A 14,837-nucleotide genomic window follows, 5' to 3' on the forward strand; every position below is an offset into this window, starting at 1 on the left:
ATCTGATCTGTCCTAATCTACCAGTCTTTCTACTACATCTTTCCCGTACCGTAATATCCACAATGTCACCACAGCCTACAGTCAGTGATGACTTATCAAGTCTTTTAGTTCCACTACAGTTTATTCTCTGTTGGTTACAAGGAGAGCCCAGCTCTCCGTAACGTACTGTATATGTGGATGGGTTTAGGTGTGGTATTCTAGCATTGACTGGCCTGGCCTTACCTGTACAATTCAATATTTCAAAATACTTCTTATATGTTATTATTTTCAAACTATGTACATTTACCGTTTTGGCAAATGTGTTTGATATTATGTTTGGTTGAGACATTAGTGAAGTACAGAAACGGAATGAAAGCCTTTTTCTCTGCTGGACTAGTGCCAGAGAAATGCTTGGTTTCTCCCTCTCTCTCTCTCTCTCCCTCTCTGTCTCTCTCTCTGTCTCTCTCTCTCTCTCTCCCTCTCTGTCTCTCTCTCTCTCTCTCTCTCTCTCTCTCATCTCTCTCTCCCTCTCTCTCTCCCTCTCTCTCTCTCTCCCTCTCTCCTCTCTCGCTCTCTCTCCTCTCTCTCTCTCCCTCTCCCTCTCTCCCTCTCTCTCTCCCTCTCTCTCTCTCTCTCTCTCTCTCTCTCTCTCTCTCTCTCTCGCATACTCTCTCCCTCTCTCTCCTCTCTCTCTCTCTCTCTCCCTCTCTCTCCCTCTCGCTCTCCTCTCTCTCTCCCTCTCTCTCGCTCTCTCGCTCCAAGGTAAACAGGAAGAGACAAACATGCAATGTGTCATTACTCAGCATGTTACATCAGACCTGGTAACATGACCAATGATCCAGCGAAATGAGACACTCACAGCCTGAACATGCTCTATCTTCTAGAACTAGTTCACTACACAGTATTCATTACACAGTATTCACTACACAGTATTCATTACACAGTATTCACAACACAGTATTCATTACACAGTATTCACTACACAGTATTCACAACACAGTATTCTCTACACAGTATTCACTATACAGTATTCATTACACAGTATTCACAACACAGTATTCACTACACAGTATTCATTACACAGTATTCACTACACAGTATTCACTACACAGTATTCACTACACAGTATTCACTCCTACTGGCCCTGATACAGAGGTAGAACACTGGACAACTCCTCCTCCTCCTACTCCTCTTCTTCTTCCTCCTCGTCCTCTTCCTCCTCATCTCTAACCATCCCCCTCTCCACCTCCTCCTCCACCTCCTCCTCCTCTTCCTCCTCCTCCTCCACCTCCTCCTCTACCTCTTCCTCCTCCTCTTCTTCTTCTTCCTCCTCCCCCTCTCCTATACCTCCTCCCCCTCTCCTCCACCTCCTCCACCTCTTCCTCTTCCTCCTCATCTCGAGCCATCCCCCTCTCCTCCTCCTCCTCTTCCTCCACCTCCTCTTTAACCATACCTCTCTCCTCCTCCTCCTCCTCCTCCTCCTCCTCCTCCTCCTCCTCCTCCTCCTCCTCCTCCTCCTCCACCTCAGCCTCCTCTTCCTCCTCCTCCTCCACCTCTTCCTCCTCCTCTACCTCTTCCTCCTCCTCTTCTTCTTCTTCCTCCTCCCCCTCTCCTCCACCTCCTCCACCTCCTCCTCTTCCTCCTCATCTCGAGCCATCCCCCTCTCCTCCTCCCCCTCTCCACCTCCTCCTCTTTAACCATACCCCCCTCATCCACCTCCTCGTCCTCTTCCTCCTCATCTCTAGCCACCGCCCCTCCACCTCCTCCTCTTCCTCCTCCTCCACCTCCTCCTCTACCTCTTCCTCCTCCTCTTCTTCTTCTTCCTCCTCCCCCTCTCCTCCACCTTCTCCACCTCCTCCTCTTTAACCATACCCCCCTCATCCACCTCCTCCTCCTCTTCCTCCTCATCTCGAGCCATCCCCCTCTCCTCCACCTCCTCCACCTCCTCCACCTCCTCCTCTTCCTCCTCATCTCTAGCCATCCCCCTATCCTCCACCTCCTCCTCTTCCTCCTCATCTCTAGCCATCCCCCTCTCCTCCACCTCCTCCTCCTTTCTAACCATCCCTTTCTCCTCTTCCAGACCCTCGCCAGTCCCAGTCGTCTCCTCCCTGGTCCTATGAGCAGTCCTACCCGTCCTACCTGAGTCCCATGACATCCCCGTCTGTCCACTCCACGACGCCCCTCTCCTCCAGCCGAGCCACCGGCCTGCCCAACATCACTGACCCGCCCCGCCGTCTACCAGGTAACACACACTAGCAACACCCTGCATCCCACCCTGCATCCCACCCTGCATCCCACTGCTGGCTTGGTTCTGAAGCTAAGCAGGGTTGGTCCTAGTTGGTCCCTGGATGGGAGACCAGATGCTGCTGGAAGTGGTGTTGGAGGGCCAGTAGGAGGCACTCTTTCCTCTGGTCTAAATGCCCCAGGGCAGTGATTGGGGACACTGCCCTATGTCGGGTGCTGTCTTTTGAATGGGACTTTAAACAGATGTCCTGACTCTGTGGTCACTAAAGATCCCATGGCACTTAACGTAAGAGTAGGGGTGTTAACCCCGGTGTCCTGGCTACATTCCCAATCTGTCCCTCATACCATCACGGTCACTTAATCATCCCCAAGTTTACAATTGGCTCATTCAACCCACCCTCCTCTCCCCTGTAACTATTCCCCAATTTGTTGCTCTAAATGAGAACGTGTTCACAGTCAACTTACCTGGTAAAATAACGGATAAATAAACATTTAAAATAATAAACACGCATGCCCCGCCCACCTGAGGATCTGTCTTTTTCATCCATTTATTTCCTGTGTTAGAAGGAAAATCCCTTTCATCTCGTTTGACTGCTTTCATTTCATTCACTCTTTTTCAATCTCTTTCTTGTGCCTGTCGTTTTTTCCCCTTCAACATTACGACCACAGAAATGTTTTGTAATGACCTGTTAAACAAACCTCGGTAATGAAATGGGCTCGAAGGAACACGTTGTCTTTCCGTTGCGTCTATAAGAACTCTAAAGCTTCGTCTGAGATGTAACGCGTCGTCTCGACACTTTTACATCACAAGAAAGAGAAAGACTCCTGTATTTTGATGTGTGTTATTTTTTGGGCAGGGTTAGACGGAGCAGGTGAGTACAGGTGGGTTAGACAGAGCAGGTGAGTACAGGTGGGGTAGACAGAGCAGGTGAGTACAGGTGGGTTAGACGGAGCAGGTGAGTACAGGTAGGTTAGACGGAGCAGGTGAGTACAGGTAGGTTAGACGGAGCAGGTGAGTACAGGTAGGGTAGACAGAGCAGGGGAGTACAGGTAGGGTGGACAGAGCAGGTGAGTACAGGTAGGCTAGACAGAGCAGGTGAGTACAGGTAGGGTAGACAGATCAGGTGAGTACAGGTAGACTAGACAGAGCAGGTGAGTACAGGCAGGGTAGACAGAGCAGGTGAGTACAGGTGGGTTAGACGGAGCAGGTGAGTACAGGTAGGTTAGACGGAGCAGGTGAGTACAGGTAGGTTAGACGGAGCAGGTGAGTACAGGTAGGGTAGACAGAGCAGGGGAGTACAGGTAGGGTAGACAGAGCAGGTGAGTACAGGTAGGCTAGACAGAGCAGGTGAGTACAGGTAGGGTAGACAGATCAGGTGAGTACAGGTAGGCTAGACAGAGCAGGTGAGTACAGGTGGGCTAGACAGAGCAGGTGAGTACAGGTAGGCTAGACAGAGCAGGTGAGTACAGGCAGGGTAGACAGAGCAGGTGAGTACAGGTAGGCTAGACAGAGCAGGTGAGTACAGGCAGGGTAGACAGAGCAGGTGAGTACAGGTAGGCTAGACAGAGCAGGTGAGTACAGGTGGGCTAGACAGAGCAGGTGAGTACAGGTAGGCTAGACAGAGCAGGTGAGTACAGGTAGGCTAGACAGAGCAGGTGAGTACAGGTAGGCTAGACAGAGCAGGTGAGTACAGGTAGGCTAGACAGAGCAGGTGAGTACAGGTGGGCTAGACAGAGCAGGTGAGTACAGGTGGGCTAGACAGAGCAGGTGAGTACAGGTAGGCTAGACAGAGCAGGTGAGTACAGGTGGGCTAGACAGAGCAGGTGAGTACAGGTGGGCTAGACAGAGCAGGTGAGTACAGGTAGGCTAGACAGAGCAGGTGAGTTCAGGTAGGCTAGACAGAGCAGGTGAGTACAGGTAGGCTAGACAGAGCAGGTGAGTACAGGTAGGCTAGACAGAGCAGGTGAGTACAGGTAGGCTAGACAGAGCAGGTGAGTACAGGTGGGCTAGACAGAGCAGGTGAGTACAGGTGGGCTAGACAGAGCAGGTGAGTACAGGTAGGGTAGACAGAGCAGGGGAGTACAGGTGGGCTAGACAGAGCAGGTGAGTACAGGTAGGGTAGACAGAGCAGGTGAGTACAGGTAGGGTAGACAGAGCAGGGGAGTACAGGTGGGCTAGACAGAGCAGGGGAGTACAGGTAGGGTAGACAGAGCAGGGGAGTACAGGTGGGCTAGACAGAGCAGGTGAGTACAGGTAGGCTAGACAGAGCAGGTGAGTACAGGTAGGCTAGACAGAGCAGGTGAGTACAGGCAGGGTAGACAGAGCAGGTGAGTACAGGTAGGCTAGACAGAGCAGGTGAGTACAGGTAGGGTAGACAGAGCAGGGGAGTACAGGTAGGGTAGACAGAGCAGGTGAGTACAGGTAGGCTAGACAGAGCAGGTGAGTACAGGTAGGGTAGACAGATCAGGTGAGTACAGGTAGGCTAGACAGAGCAGGTGAGTACAGGTGGGCTAGACAGAGCAGGTGAGTACAGGTAGGCTAGACAGAGCAGGTGAGTACAGGCAGGGTAGACAGAGCAGGTGAGTACAGGTAGGCTAGACAGAGCAGGTGAGTACAGGCAGGGTAGACAGAGCAGGTGAGTACAGGTAGGCTAGACAGAGCAGGTGAGTACAGGTGGGCTAGACAGAGCAGGTGAGTACAGGTAGGCTAGACAGAGCAGGTGAGTACAGGTAGGCTAGACAGAGCAGGTGAGTACAGGTAGGCTAGACAGAGCAGGTGAGTACAGGTAGGCTAGACAGAGCAGGTGAGTACAGGTGGGCTAGACAGAGCAGGTGAGTACAGGTGGGCTAGACAGAGCAGGTGAGTACAGGTAGGCTAGACAGAGCAGGTGAGTACAGGTAGGCTAGACAGAGCAGGTGAGTACAGGTGGGCTAGACAGAGCAGGTGAGTACAGGTAGGCTAGACAGAGCAGGTGAGTACAGGTAGGCTAGACAGAGCAGGTGAGTACAGGTAGGCTAGACAGAGCAGGTGAGTACAGGTAGGCTAGACAGAGCAGGTGAGTACAGGTAGGCTAGACAGAGCAGGTGAGTACAGGTGGGCTAGACAGAGCAGGTGAGTACAGGTGGGCTAGACAGAGCAGGTGAGTACAGGTAGGGTAGACAGAGCAGGGGAGTACAGGTGGGCTAGACAGAGCAGGTGAGTACAGGTAGGGTAGACAGAGCAGGTGAGTACAGGTAGGGTAGACAGAGCAGGGGAGTACAGGTGGGCTAGACAGAGCAGGGGAGTACAGGTAGGGTAGACAGAGCAGGGGAGTACAGGTGGGCTAGACAGAGCAGGTGAGTACAGGTAGGCTAGACAGAGCAGGTGAGTACAGGTAGGCTAGACAGAGCAGGTGAGTACAGGCAGGGTAGACAGAGCAGGTGAGTACAGGTAGGCTAGACAGAGCAGGTGAGTACAGGTAGGTTAGACGGAGCAGGTGAGTACAGGTAGGTTAGACGGAGCAGGTGAGTACAGGTAGGGTAGACAGAGCAGGGGAGTACAGGTAGGGTAGACAGAGCAGGTGAGTACAGGTAGGCTAGACAGAGCAGGTGAGTACAGGTAGGGTAGACAGATCAGGTGAGTACAGGTAGGCTAGACAGAGCAGGTGAGTACAGGTGGGCTAGACAGAGCAGGTGAGTACAGGTAGGCTAGACAGAGCAGGTGAGTACAGGCAGGGTAGACAGAGCAGGTGAGTACAGGTAGGCTAGACAGAGCAGGTGAGTACAGGCAGGGTAGACAGAGCAGGTGAGTACATGTAGGCTAGACAGAGCAGGTGAGTACAGGTGGGCTAGACAGAGCAGGTGAGTACAGGTAGGCTAGACAGAGCAGGTGAGTACAGGTAGGCTAGACAGAGCAGGTGAGTACAGGTAGGCTAGACAGAGCAGGTGAGTACAGGTAGGCTAGACAGAGCAGGTGAGTACAGGTGGGCTAGACAGAGCAGGTGAGTACAGGTGGGCTAGACAGAGCAGGTGAGTACAGGTAGGCTAGACAGAGCAGGTGAGTACAGGTAGGCTAGACAGAGCAGGTGAGTACAGGTGGGCTAGACAGAGCAGGTGAGTACAGGTAGGCTAGACAGAGCAGGTGAGTTCAGGTAGGCTAGACAGAGCAGGTGAGTACAGGTAGGCTAGACAGAGCAGGTGAGTACAGGTAGGCTAGACAGAGCAAGTGAGTACAGGTAGGCTAGACAGAGCAGGTGAGTACAGGTGGGCTAGACAGAGCAGGTGAGTACAGGTGGGCTAGACAGAGCAGGTGAGTACAGGTAGGGTAGACAGAGCAGGGGAGTACAGGTGGGCTAGACAGAGCAGGTGAGTACAGGTAGGGTAGACAGAGCAGGTGAGTACAGGTAGGGTAGACAGAGCAGGGGAGTACAGGTGGGCTAGACAGAGCAGGGGAGTACAGGTAGGGTAGACAGAGCAGGGGAGTACAGGTGGGCTAGACAGAGCAGGTGAGTACAGGTAGGCTAGACAGAGCAGGTGAGTACAGGTAGGCTAGACAGAGCAGGTGAGTACAGGCAGGGTAGACAGAGCAGGTGAGTACAGGTAGGCTAGACAGAGCAGGTGAGTACAGGTAGGGTAGACAGAGCAGGGGAGTACAGGTAGGGTAGACAGAGCAGGTGAGTACAGGTAGGCTAGACAGAGCAGGTGAGTACAGGTAGGGTAGACAGATCAGGTGAGTACAGGTAGGCTAGACAGAGCAGGTGAGTACAGGTGGGCTAGACAGAGCAGGTGAGTACAGGTAGGCTAGACAGAGCAGGTGAGTACAGGCAGGGTAGACAGAGCAGGTGAGTACAGGTAGGCTAGACAGAGCAGGTGAGTACAGGCAGGGTAGACAGAGCAGGTGAGTACAGGTAGGCTAGACAGAGCAGGTGAGTACAGGTGGGCTAGACAGAGCAGGTGAGTACAGGTAGGCTAGACAGAGCAGGTGAGTACAGGTAGGCTAGACAGAGCAGGTGAGTACAGGTAGGCTAGACAGAGCAGGTGAGTACAGGTAGGCTAGACAGAGCAGGTGAGTACAGGTGGGCTAGACAGAGCAGGTGAGTACAGTGGGCTAGACAGAGCAGGTGAGTACAGGTAGGCTAGACAGAGCAGGTGAGTACAGGTAGGCTAGACAGAGCAGGTGAGTACAGGTGGGCTCGACAGAGCAGGTGAGTACAGGTAGGCTAGACAGAGCAGGTGAGTTCAGGTAGGCTAGACAGAGCAGGTGAGTACAGGTAGGCTAGACAGAGCAGGTGAGTACAGGTAGGCTAGACAGAGCAGGTGAGTACAGGTAGGCTAGACAGAGCAGGTGAGTACAGGTGGGCTAGACAGAGCAGGTGAGTACAGGTGGGCTAGACAGAGCAGGTGAGTACAGGTAGGGTAGACAGAGCAGGGGAGTACAGGTGGGCTAGACAGAGCAGGTGAGTACAGGTAGGGTAGACAGAGCAGGTGAGTACAGGTAGGGTAGACAGAGCAGGGGAGTACAGGTGGGCTAGACAGAGCAGGGGAGTACAGGTAGGGGGGACAGAGCAGGGGAGTACAGGTGGGCTAGACAGAGCAGGTGAGTACAGGTAGGCTAGACAGAGCAGGTGAGTACAGGTAGGCTAGACAGAGCAGGTGAGTACAGGTAGGGTAGACAGAGCAGGTGAGTACAGGTAGGCTAGACAGAGCAGGTGAGTACAGGTAGGGTAGACAGAGCAGGTGAGTACAGGTAGGGTAGACAGAGCAGGTGAGTGCAGGCAGGCTAGACAGAGCAGGTGAGTACAGGTAGACTAGACAGAGCAGGTGAGTACAGGTAGGGTAGACAGAGCAGGTGAGTACAGGTAGGGTAGACAGAGCAGGTGAGTACAGGTAGGGTAGACAGAGCAGGTGAGTACAGGTAGGCTAGACAGAGCAGGTGAGTACAGGTAGGCTAGACAGAGCAGGTGAGTACAGGTAGACTAGACAGAGCAGGTGAGTACAGGTAGGCTAGACAGAGCAGGTGAGTACAGGCAGGGTAGACAGAGCAGGTGAGTACAGGTGGGCTAGACAGAGCAGGTGAGTACAGGTAGGGTAGACAGAGCAGGGGAGTACAGGTAGGGTAGACAGAGCAGGGGAGTACAGGTGGGCTAGACAGAGCAGGGGAGTACAGGTAGGGTAGACAGAGCAGGGGAGTACAGGTGGGCTAGACAGAGCAGGTGAGTACAGGTAGGATAGACAGAGCAGGTGAGTACAGGTAGGCTAGACAGAGCAGGTGAGTACAGGTAGGCTAGACAGAGCAGGTGAGTACAGGCAGGGTAGACAGAGCAGGTGAGTACAGGTAGGCTAGACAGAGCAGGTGAGTACAGGTGGGCTAGACAGAACAGGTGAGTACAGGTAGGCTAGACAGAGCAGGTGAGTACAGGTGGGCTAGACAGAGCAGGTGAGTACAGGTGGGCTAGACAGAGCAGGTGAGTACAGGTAGGGTAGACAGAGCAGGTGAGTACAGGTAGGGTAGACAGAGCAGGTGAGTACAGGTAGGCTAGACAGAGCAGGTGAGTACAGGTGGGCTAGACAGAACAGGTGAGTACAGGCAGGGTAGACAGAGCAGGTGAGTACAGGTGGGCTAGACAGAGCAGGTGAGTACAGGTAGGGTAGACAGAGCAGGGGAGTACAGGTAGGGTAGACAGAGCAGGGGAGTACAGGTGGGCTAGACAGAGCAGGGGAGTACAGGTAGGGTAGACAGAGCAGGGGAGTACAGGTGGGCTAGACAGAGCAGGTGAGTACAGGTAGGCTAGACAGAGCAGGTGAGTACAGGTAAGCTAGACAGAGCAGGTGAGTACAGGCAGGGTAGACAGAGCAGGTGAGTACAGGTAGGTTAGACAGAGCAGGTGAGTACAGGTGGGCTAGACAGAACAGGTGAGTACAGGTAGGCTAGACAGAGCAGGTGAGTACAGGTGGGCTAGACAGAGCAGGTGAGTACAGGTAGGGTAGACAGGGCAGGTGAGTTCAGGTAGGTTAGACAGAGCAGGTGAGTGCAGGTAGGGTAGACAGAGCAGGTGAGTACAGGCAGGGTAGACAGAGCAGGTGAGTGCAGGTAGGGTAGACAGATTAGGTGAGTACAGGTAGGGTAGACAGAGCAGGTGAGTACAGGTAGGGTAGACAGAGCAGGTGAGTACAGGTAGGGTAGACAGAGCAGGTGAGTGCAGGTAGGGTAGACAGAGCAGGTGAGTGCAGGTAGGGTAGACAGAGCAGGTGAGTACAGGTAGGGTTGACAGAGCAGGTGAGTGCAGGCAGGGGTAGACGGAGCAGGGGAGTGCAGGTAGGGTTAGACGGAGCAGGTGAGTACAGGTAGGGTAGACAGAGCAGGTGAGTACAGGTAGGGTAGACAGAGCAGGTGAGTGCAGGCAGGGGTAGACAGAGCAGAGGAGTGCAGGTAGGGTTAGACGGAGCAGGTGAGTACAGGTAGGGTAGACAGAGCAGGTGAGTACAGGTAGGGTAGACAGAGCAGGTGAGTGCAGGCAGGGGTAGACAGAGCAGGGGAGTGCAGGTAGGGTTAGACAGAGCAGGTGAGTACAGGTAGGGTAGACAGAGCAGGTAAGTGCAGGCAGGGGTAGACAGAGCAGGGGAGTGCAGGTAGGGTTAGACGGAGCAGGTGAGTACAGGTAGGGTAGACAGAGCAGGTGAGTACAGGTAGGGTAGACAGAGCAGGTGAGTGCAGGCAGGGGTAGACAGAGCAGGGGAGTGCAGGTAGGGTTAGACGGAGCAGGTGAGTACAGGTAGGGTAGACAGAGCAGGTGAGTACAGGTAGGGTAGACAGAGCAGGTGAGTGCAGGTAGGGTAGACAGAGCAGGTGAGTACAGGTGGGTTAGACAGAGCAGGTGAGTGCAGGTAGGGTAGACAGAGCAGGTGAGTACAGGCAGGGTAGACAGAGCAGGTGAGTGCAGGTAGGGTAGACAGAGCAGGTGAGTACAGGTGGGTTAGACAGAGCAGGTGAGTACAGGCAGGGTAGACAGAGCAGGTGAGTACAGGTAGGCTAGACAGAGCAGGTGAGTACAGGTGGGCTAGACAGAGCAGGTGAGTACAGGTGGGCTAGACAGAGCAGGTGAGTACAGGTAGCCTAGACAGAGCAAGTGAGTACAGGCAGGGTAGACAGAGCAGGTGAGTACAGGTAGGCTAGACAGAGCAGGTGAGTACAGGTAGGCTAGACAGAGCAGGTGAGTACAGGTAGGCTAGACAGAGCAGGTGAGTACAGGTGGGCTAGACAGAGCAGGTGAGTACAGGTGGGTTAGACAGAGCAGGTGAGTACAGGTAGGGTAGACAGAGCAGGTGAGTGCAGGTAGGGTAGACAGAGCAGGTGAGTACAGGTAGGGTAGACAGAGCAGGTGAGTACAGGTAGGGTAGACAGAGCAGGTGAGTACAGGTAGGCTAGACAGAGCAGGTGAGTACAGGTGGGCTAGACAGAGCAGGTGAGTACAGGTGGGCTAGACAGAGCAGGTGAGTACAGGTAGGGTAGACAGAGCAGGTGAGTACAGGTAGGCTAGACAGAGCAGGTGAGTACAGGTAGGCTAGACAGAGCAGGTGAGTACAGGTAGGCTAGACAGAGCAGGTGAGTACAGGTAGGGTAGACAGAGCAGGTGAGTACAGGCAGGGTAGACAGAGCAGGTGAGTACAGGTAGGCTAGACAGAGCAGGTGAGTACAGGTAGGGTAGACAGAGCAGGTGAGTACAGGTAGGCTAGACAGAGCAGGTGAGTACAGGTAGGGTAGACAGAGCAGGTGAGTACAGGTAGGGTAGACAGAGCAGGTGAGTACAGGTAGGGTTAGACGGAGCAGGTGAGTACAGGTAGGGTTAGACGGAGCAGGTGAGTACAGGTAGGGTAGACAGAGCAGGTGAGTACAGGTAGGGTAGACAGAGCAGGTGAGTACAGGTAGGGTAGACAGAGCAGGTGAGTGCAGGTAGGGTAGACAGAGCAGGTGAGTGCAGGTAGGGTAGACAGAGCAGGTGAGTACAGGTAGGGTTGACAGAGCAGGTGAGTGCAGGCAGGGGTAGACGGAGCAGGGGAGTGCAGGTAGGGTTAGACGGAGCAGGTGAGTACAGGTAGGGTAGACAGAGCAGGTGAGTACAGGTAGGGTAGACAGAGCAGGTGAGTGCAGGCAGGGGTAGACAGAGCAGAGGAGTGCAGGTAGGGTTAGACGGAGCAGGTGAGTACAGGTAGGGTAGACAGAGCAGGTGAGTACAGGTAGGGTAGACAGAGCAGGTGAGTGCAGGCAGGGGTAGACAGAGCAGGGGAGTGCAGGTAGGGTTAGACAGAGCAGGTGAGTACAGGTAGGGTAGACAGAGCAGGTAAGTGCAGGCAGGGGTAGACAGAGCAGGGGAGTGCAGGTAGGGTTAGACGGAGCAGGTGAGTACAGGTAGGGTAGACAGAGCAGGTGAGTACAGGTAGGGTAGACAGAGCAGGTGAGTGCAGGCAGGGGTAGACAGAGCAGGGGAGTGCAGGTAGGGTTAGACGGAGCAGGTGAGTACAGGTAGGGTAGACAGAGCAGGTGAGTACAGGTAGGGTAGACAGAGCAGGTGAGTGCAGGTAGGGTAGACAGAGCAGGTGAGTACAGGTGGGTTAGACAGAGCAGGTGAGTGCAGGTAGGGGAGACAGAGCAGGTGAGTACAGGCAGGGTAGACAGAGCAGGTGAGTGCAGGTAGGGTAGACAGAGCAGGTGAGTACAGGTGGGTTAGACAGAGCAGGTGAGTGCAGGTAGGGTAGACAGAGCAGGTGAGTACAGGCAGGGTAGACAGAGCAGGTGAGTACAGGTAGGCTAGACAGAGCAGGTGAGTACAGGTGGGCTAGACAGAGCAGGTGAGTACAGGTGGGCTAGACAGAGCAGGTGAGTACAGGTAGCCTAGACAGAGCAAGTGAGTACAGGCAGGGTAGACAGAGCAGGTGAGTACAGGTAGGCTAGACAGAGCAGGTGAGTACAGGTAGGCTAGACAGAGCAGGTGAGTACAGGTAGGCTAGACAGAGCAGGTGAGTACAGGTGGGCTAGACAGAGCAGGTGAGTACAGGTGGGTTAGACAGAGCAGGTGAGTACAGGTAGGGTAGACAGAGCAGGTGAGTGCAGGTAGGGTAGACAGAGCAGGTGAGTACAGGTAGGGTAGACAGAGCAGGTGAGTACAGGTAGGGTAGACAGAGCAGGTGAGTACAGGTAGGCTAGACAGAGCAGGTGAGTACAGGTGGGCTAGACAGAGCAGGTGAGTACAGGTGGGCTAGACAGAGCAGGTGAGTACAGGTAGGGTAGACAGAGCAGGTGAGTACAGGTAGGCTAGACAGAGCAGGTGAGTACAGGTAGGCTAGACAGAGCAGGTGAGTACAGGTAGGCTAGACAGAGCAGGTGAGTACAGGTAGGCTAGACAGAGCAGGTGAGTACAGGTAGGCTAGACAGAGCAGGTGAGTACAGGCAGGCTAGACAGAGCAGGTGAGTACAGGCAGGGGTAGACAGAGCAGGTGAGTACAGGTGGGCTAGACAGAGCAGGTGAGTACAGGTGGGCTAGACAGAGCAGGTGAGTACAGGTAGGCTAGACAGAGCAGGTGAGTACAGGTAGGCTAGACAGAGCAGGTGAGTACAGGTGGGCTAGACAGAGCAGGTGAGTACAGGTAGGGTAGACAGAGCAGGTGAGTACAGGTAGGCTAGACAGAGCAGGTGAGTACAGGTAGGCTAGACAGAGCAGGTGAGTACAGGTAGGGTAGACAGAGCAGGTGAGTACAGGTGGGCTAGACAGAGCAGGTGAGTACAGGTAGGCTAGACAGAGCAGGTGAGTACAGGTAGGGTAGACAGAGCAGGTGAGTACAGGTAGGGTAGACAGAGCAGGTGAGTACAGGTAGGCTAGACAGAGCAGGTGAGTACAGGCAGGGTAGACAGAGCAGGTGAGTACAGGTAGGCTAGACAGAGCAGGTGAGTACAGGTAGGCTAGACAGAGCAGGTGAGTACAGGTGGGCTAGACAGAGCAGGTGAGTACAGGTAGGGTAGACAGAGCAGGTGAGTACAGGTAGGGTAGACAGAGCAGGTGAGTACAGGTGGGCTAGACAGAGCAGGTGAGTACAGGTGGGCTAGACAGAGCAGGTGAGTACAGGTGGGCTAGACAGAGCAGGTGAGTACAGGTAGGGTAGACAGAGCAGGTGAGTACAGGTAGGCTAGACAGAGCAGGTGAGTACAGGTAGGCTAGACAGAGCAGGTGAGTACAGGTAGGCTAGACAGAGCAGGTGAGTACAGGTAGGGGGTAGACAGAGCAGGTGAGTACAGGTAGGGTAGACAGAGCAGGTGAGTACAGGTAGGCTAGACAGAGCAGGTGAGTACAGGTAGGCTAGACAGAGCAGGTGAGTACAGGTGGGCTAGACAGAGCAGGTGAGTACAGGTAGGCTAGACAGAGCAGGTGAGTACAGGTAGGCTAAACAGAGCAGGTGAGTACAGGTGGGCTAGACATAGCAGGTGAGTACAGGTAGGGTAGACAGAGCAGGTGAGTACAGGTGGGCTAGACAGAGCAGGTGAGTACAGGTAGGCTAGACAGAGCAGGTGAGTACAGGTAGGCTAGACAGAGCAGGTGAGTACAGGTAGGCTAGACAGAGCAGGGGAGTACAGGTGGGCTAGACAGAGCAGGTGAGTACAGGTGGGCTAGACAGAGCAGGTGAGTACAGGTAGGGTAGACAGAGCAGGTGAGTACAGGTAGGGTAGACAGAGCAGGTGAGTACAGGTGGGCTAGACAGAGCAGGTGAGTACAGGTAGGCTAGACAGAGCAGGTGAGTACAGGTAGGCTAGACAGAGCAGGTGAGTACAGGTAGGGTAGACAGAGCAGGTGAGTACAGGTGGGCTAGACAGAGCAGGTGAGTACAGGTGGGCTAGACAGAGCAGGTGAGTACAGGTAGGGTAGACAGAGCAGGTGAGTACAGGTGGGCTAGACTGAGCAGGTGAGTACAGGTAGGGTAGACAGAGCAGGTGAGTGCAGGTAGGGTAGACAGGGCAGGTGAGTACAGGTAGGGTAGACAGAGCAGGTGAGTACAGGTAGGGTGGACAGAGCAGGTGAGTACAGGTAGGCTAGACAGAGCAGGTGAGTACAGGTGGGCTAGACAGAGCAGGTGAGTACAGGTAGGGTAGACAGAGCAGGTGAGTACAGGTAGGGTAGACAGAGCAGGTGAGTACAGGTAGGCTAGACAGAGCAGGTGAGTACAGGTGGGCTAGACAGAGCAGGTGAGTACAGGTGGGCTAGACAGAGCAGGTGAGTACAGGTAGGCTAGACAGAGCAGGTGAGTACAGGTAGGCTAGACAGAGCAGGTGAGTACAGGTAGGCTAGACAGAGCAGGTGAGTACAGGTAGGGTAGACAGAGCAGGTGAGTACAGGTGGGCTAGACAGAGCAGGTGAGTACAGGTAGGGTATACAGAGCAGGTGAGTACAGGTAGGGTAGACAGAGCAGGTGAGTACAGGTGGGCTAGACAGAGCAGGTGAGTACAGGTAGACTAGACAGAGCAGGTGAGTACAGGTAGGGTAGACAGAGCAGGTGAGTACAGGTAGGCTAGACAGAGCAGGTGAGTGCAGGTAGGGTAGACAGAGCAGGTGAGTACAGGTGGGTTAGACAGAGCAGGTGAGTACAGGTGG

General features: G+C 54.1%; 1 protein-coding gene across 1 annotated transcript in view; it reads left to right on the forward strand.

The window, feature by feature from the left end:
* Nucleotides 1-14,837, forward strand: part of LOC139582427 (runt-related transcription factor 2-like) — an 83,772-nt gene that overhangs the window by 50,851 nt on the left and 18,084 nt on the right. Inside the window, exon 5 of the mRNA XM_071412416.1 lies at nucleotides 2,060-2,221. Coding sequence (XP_071268517.1) covers nucleotides 2,060-2,221 — 162 coding nt within the window. The remainder of the gene's footprint in view (nucleotides 1-2,059; nucleotides 2,222-14,837) is intronic.

This window comes from Salvelinus alpinus, chromosome 8 (assembly GCF_045679555.1).
Source record: "Salvelinus alpinus chromosome 8, SLU_Salpinus.1, whole genome shotgun sequence".
NCBI lineage: Eukaryota > Metazoa > Chordata > Actinopteri > Salmoniformes > Salmonidae > Salvelinus > Salvelinus alpinus.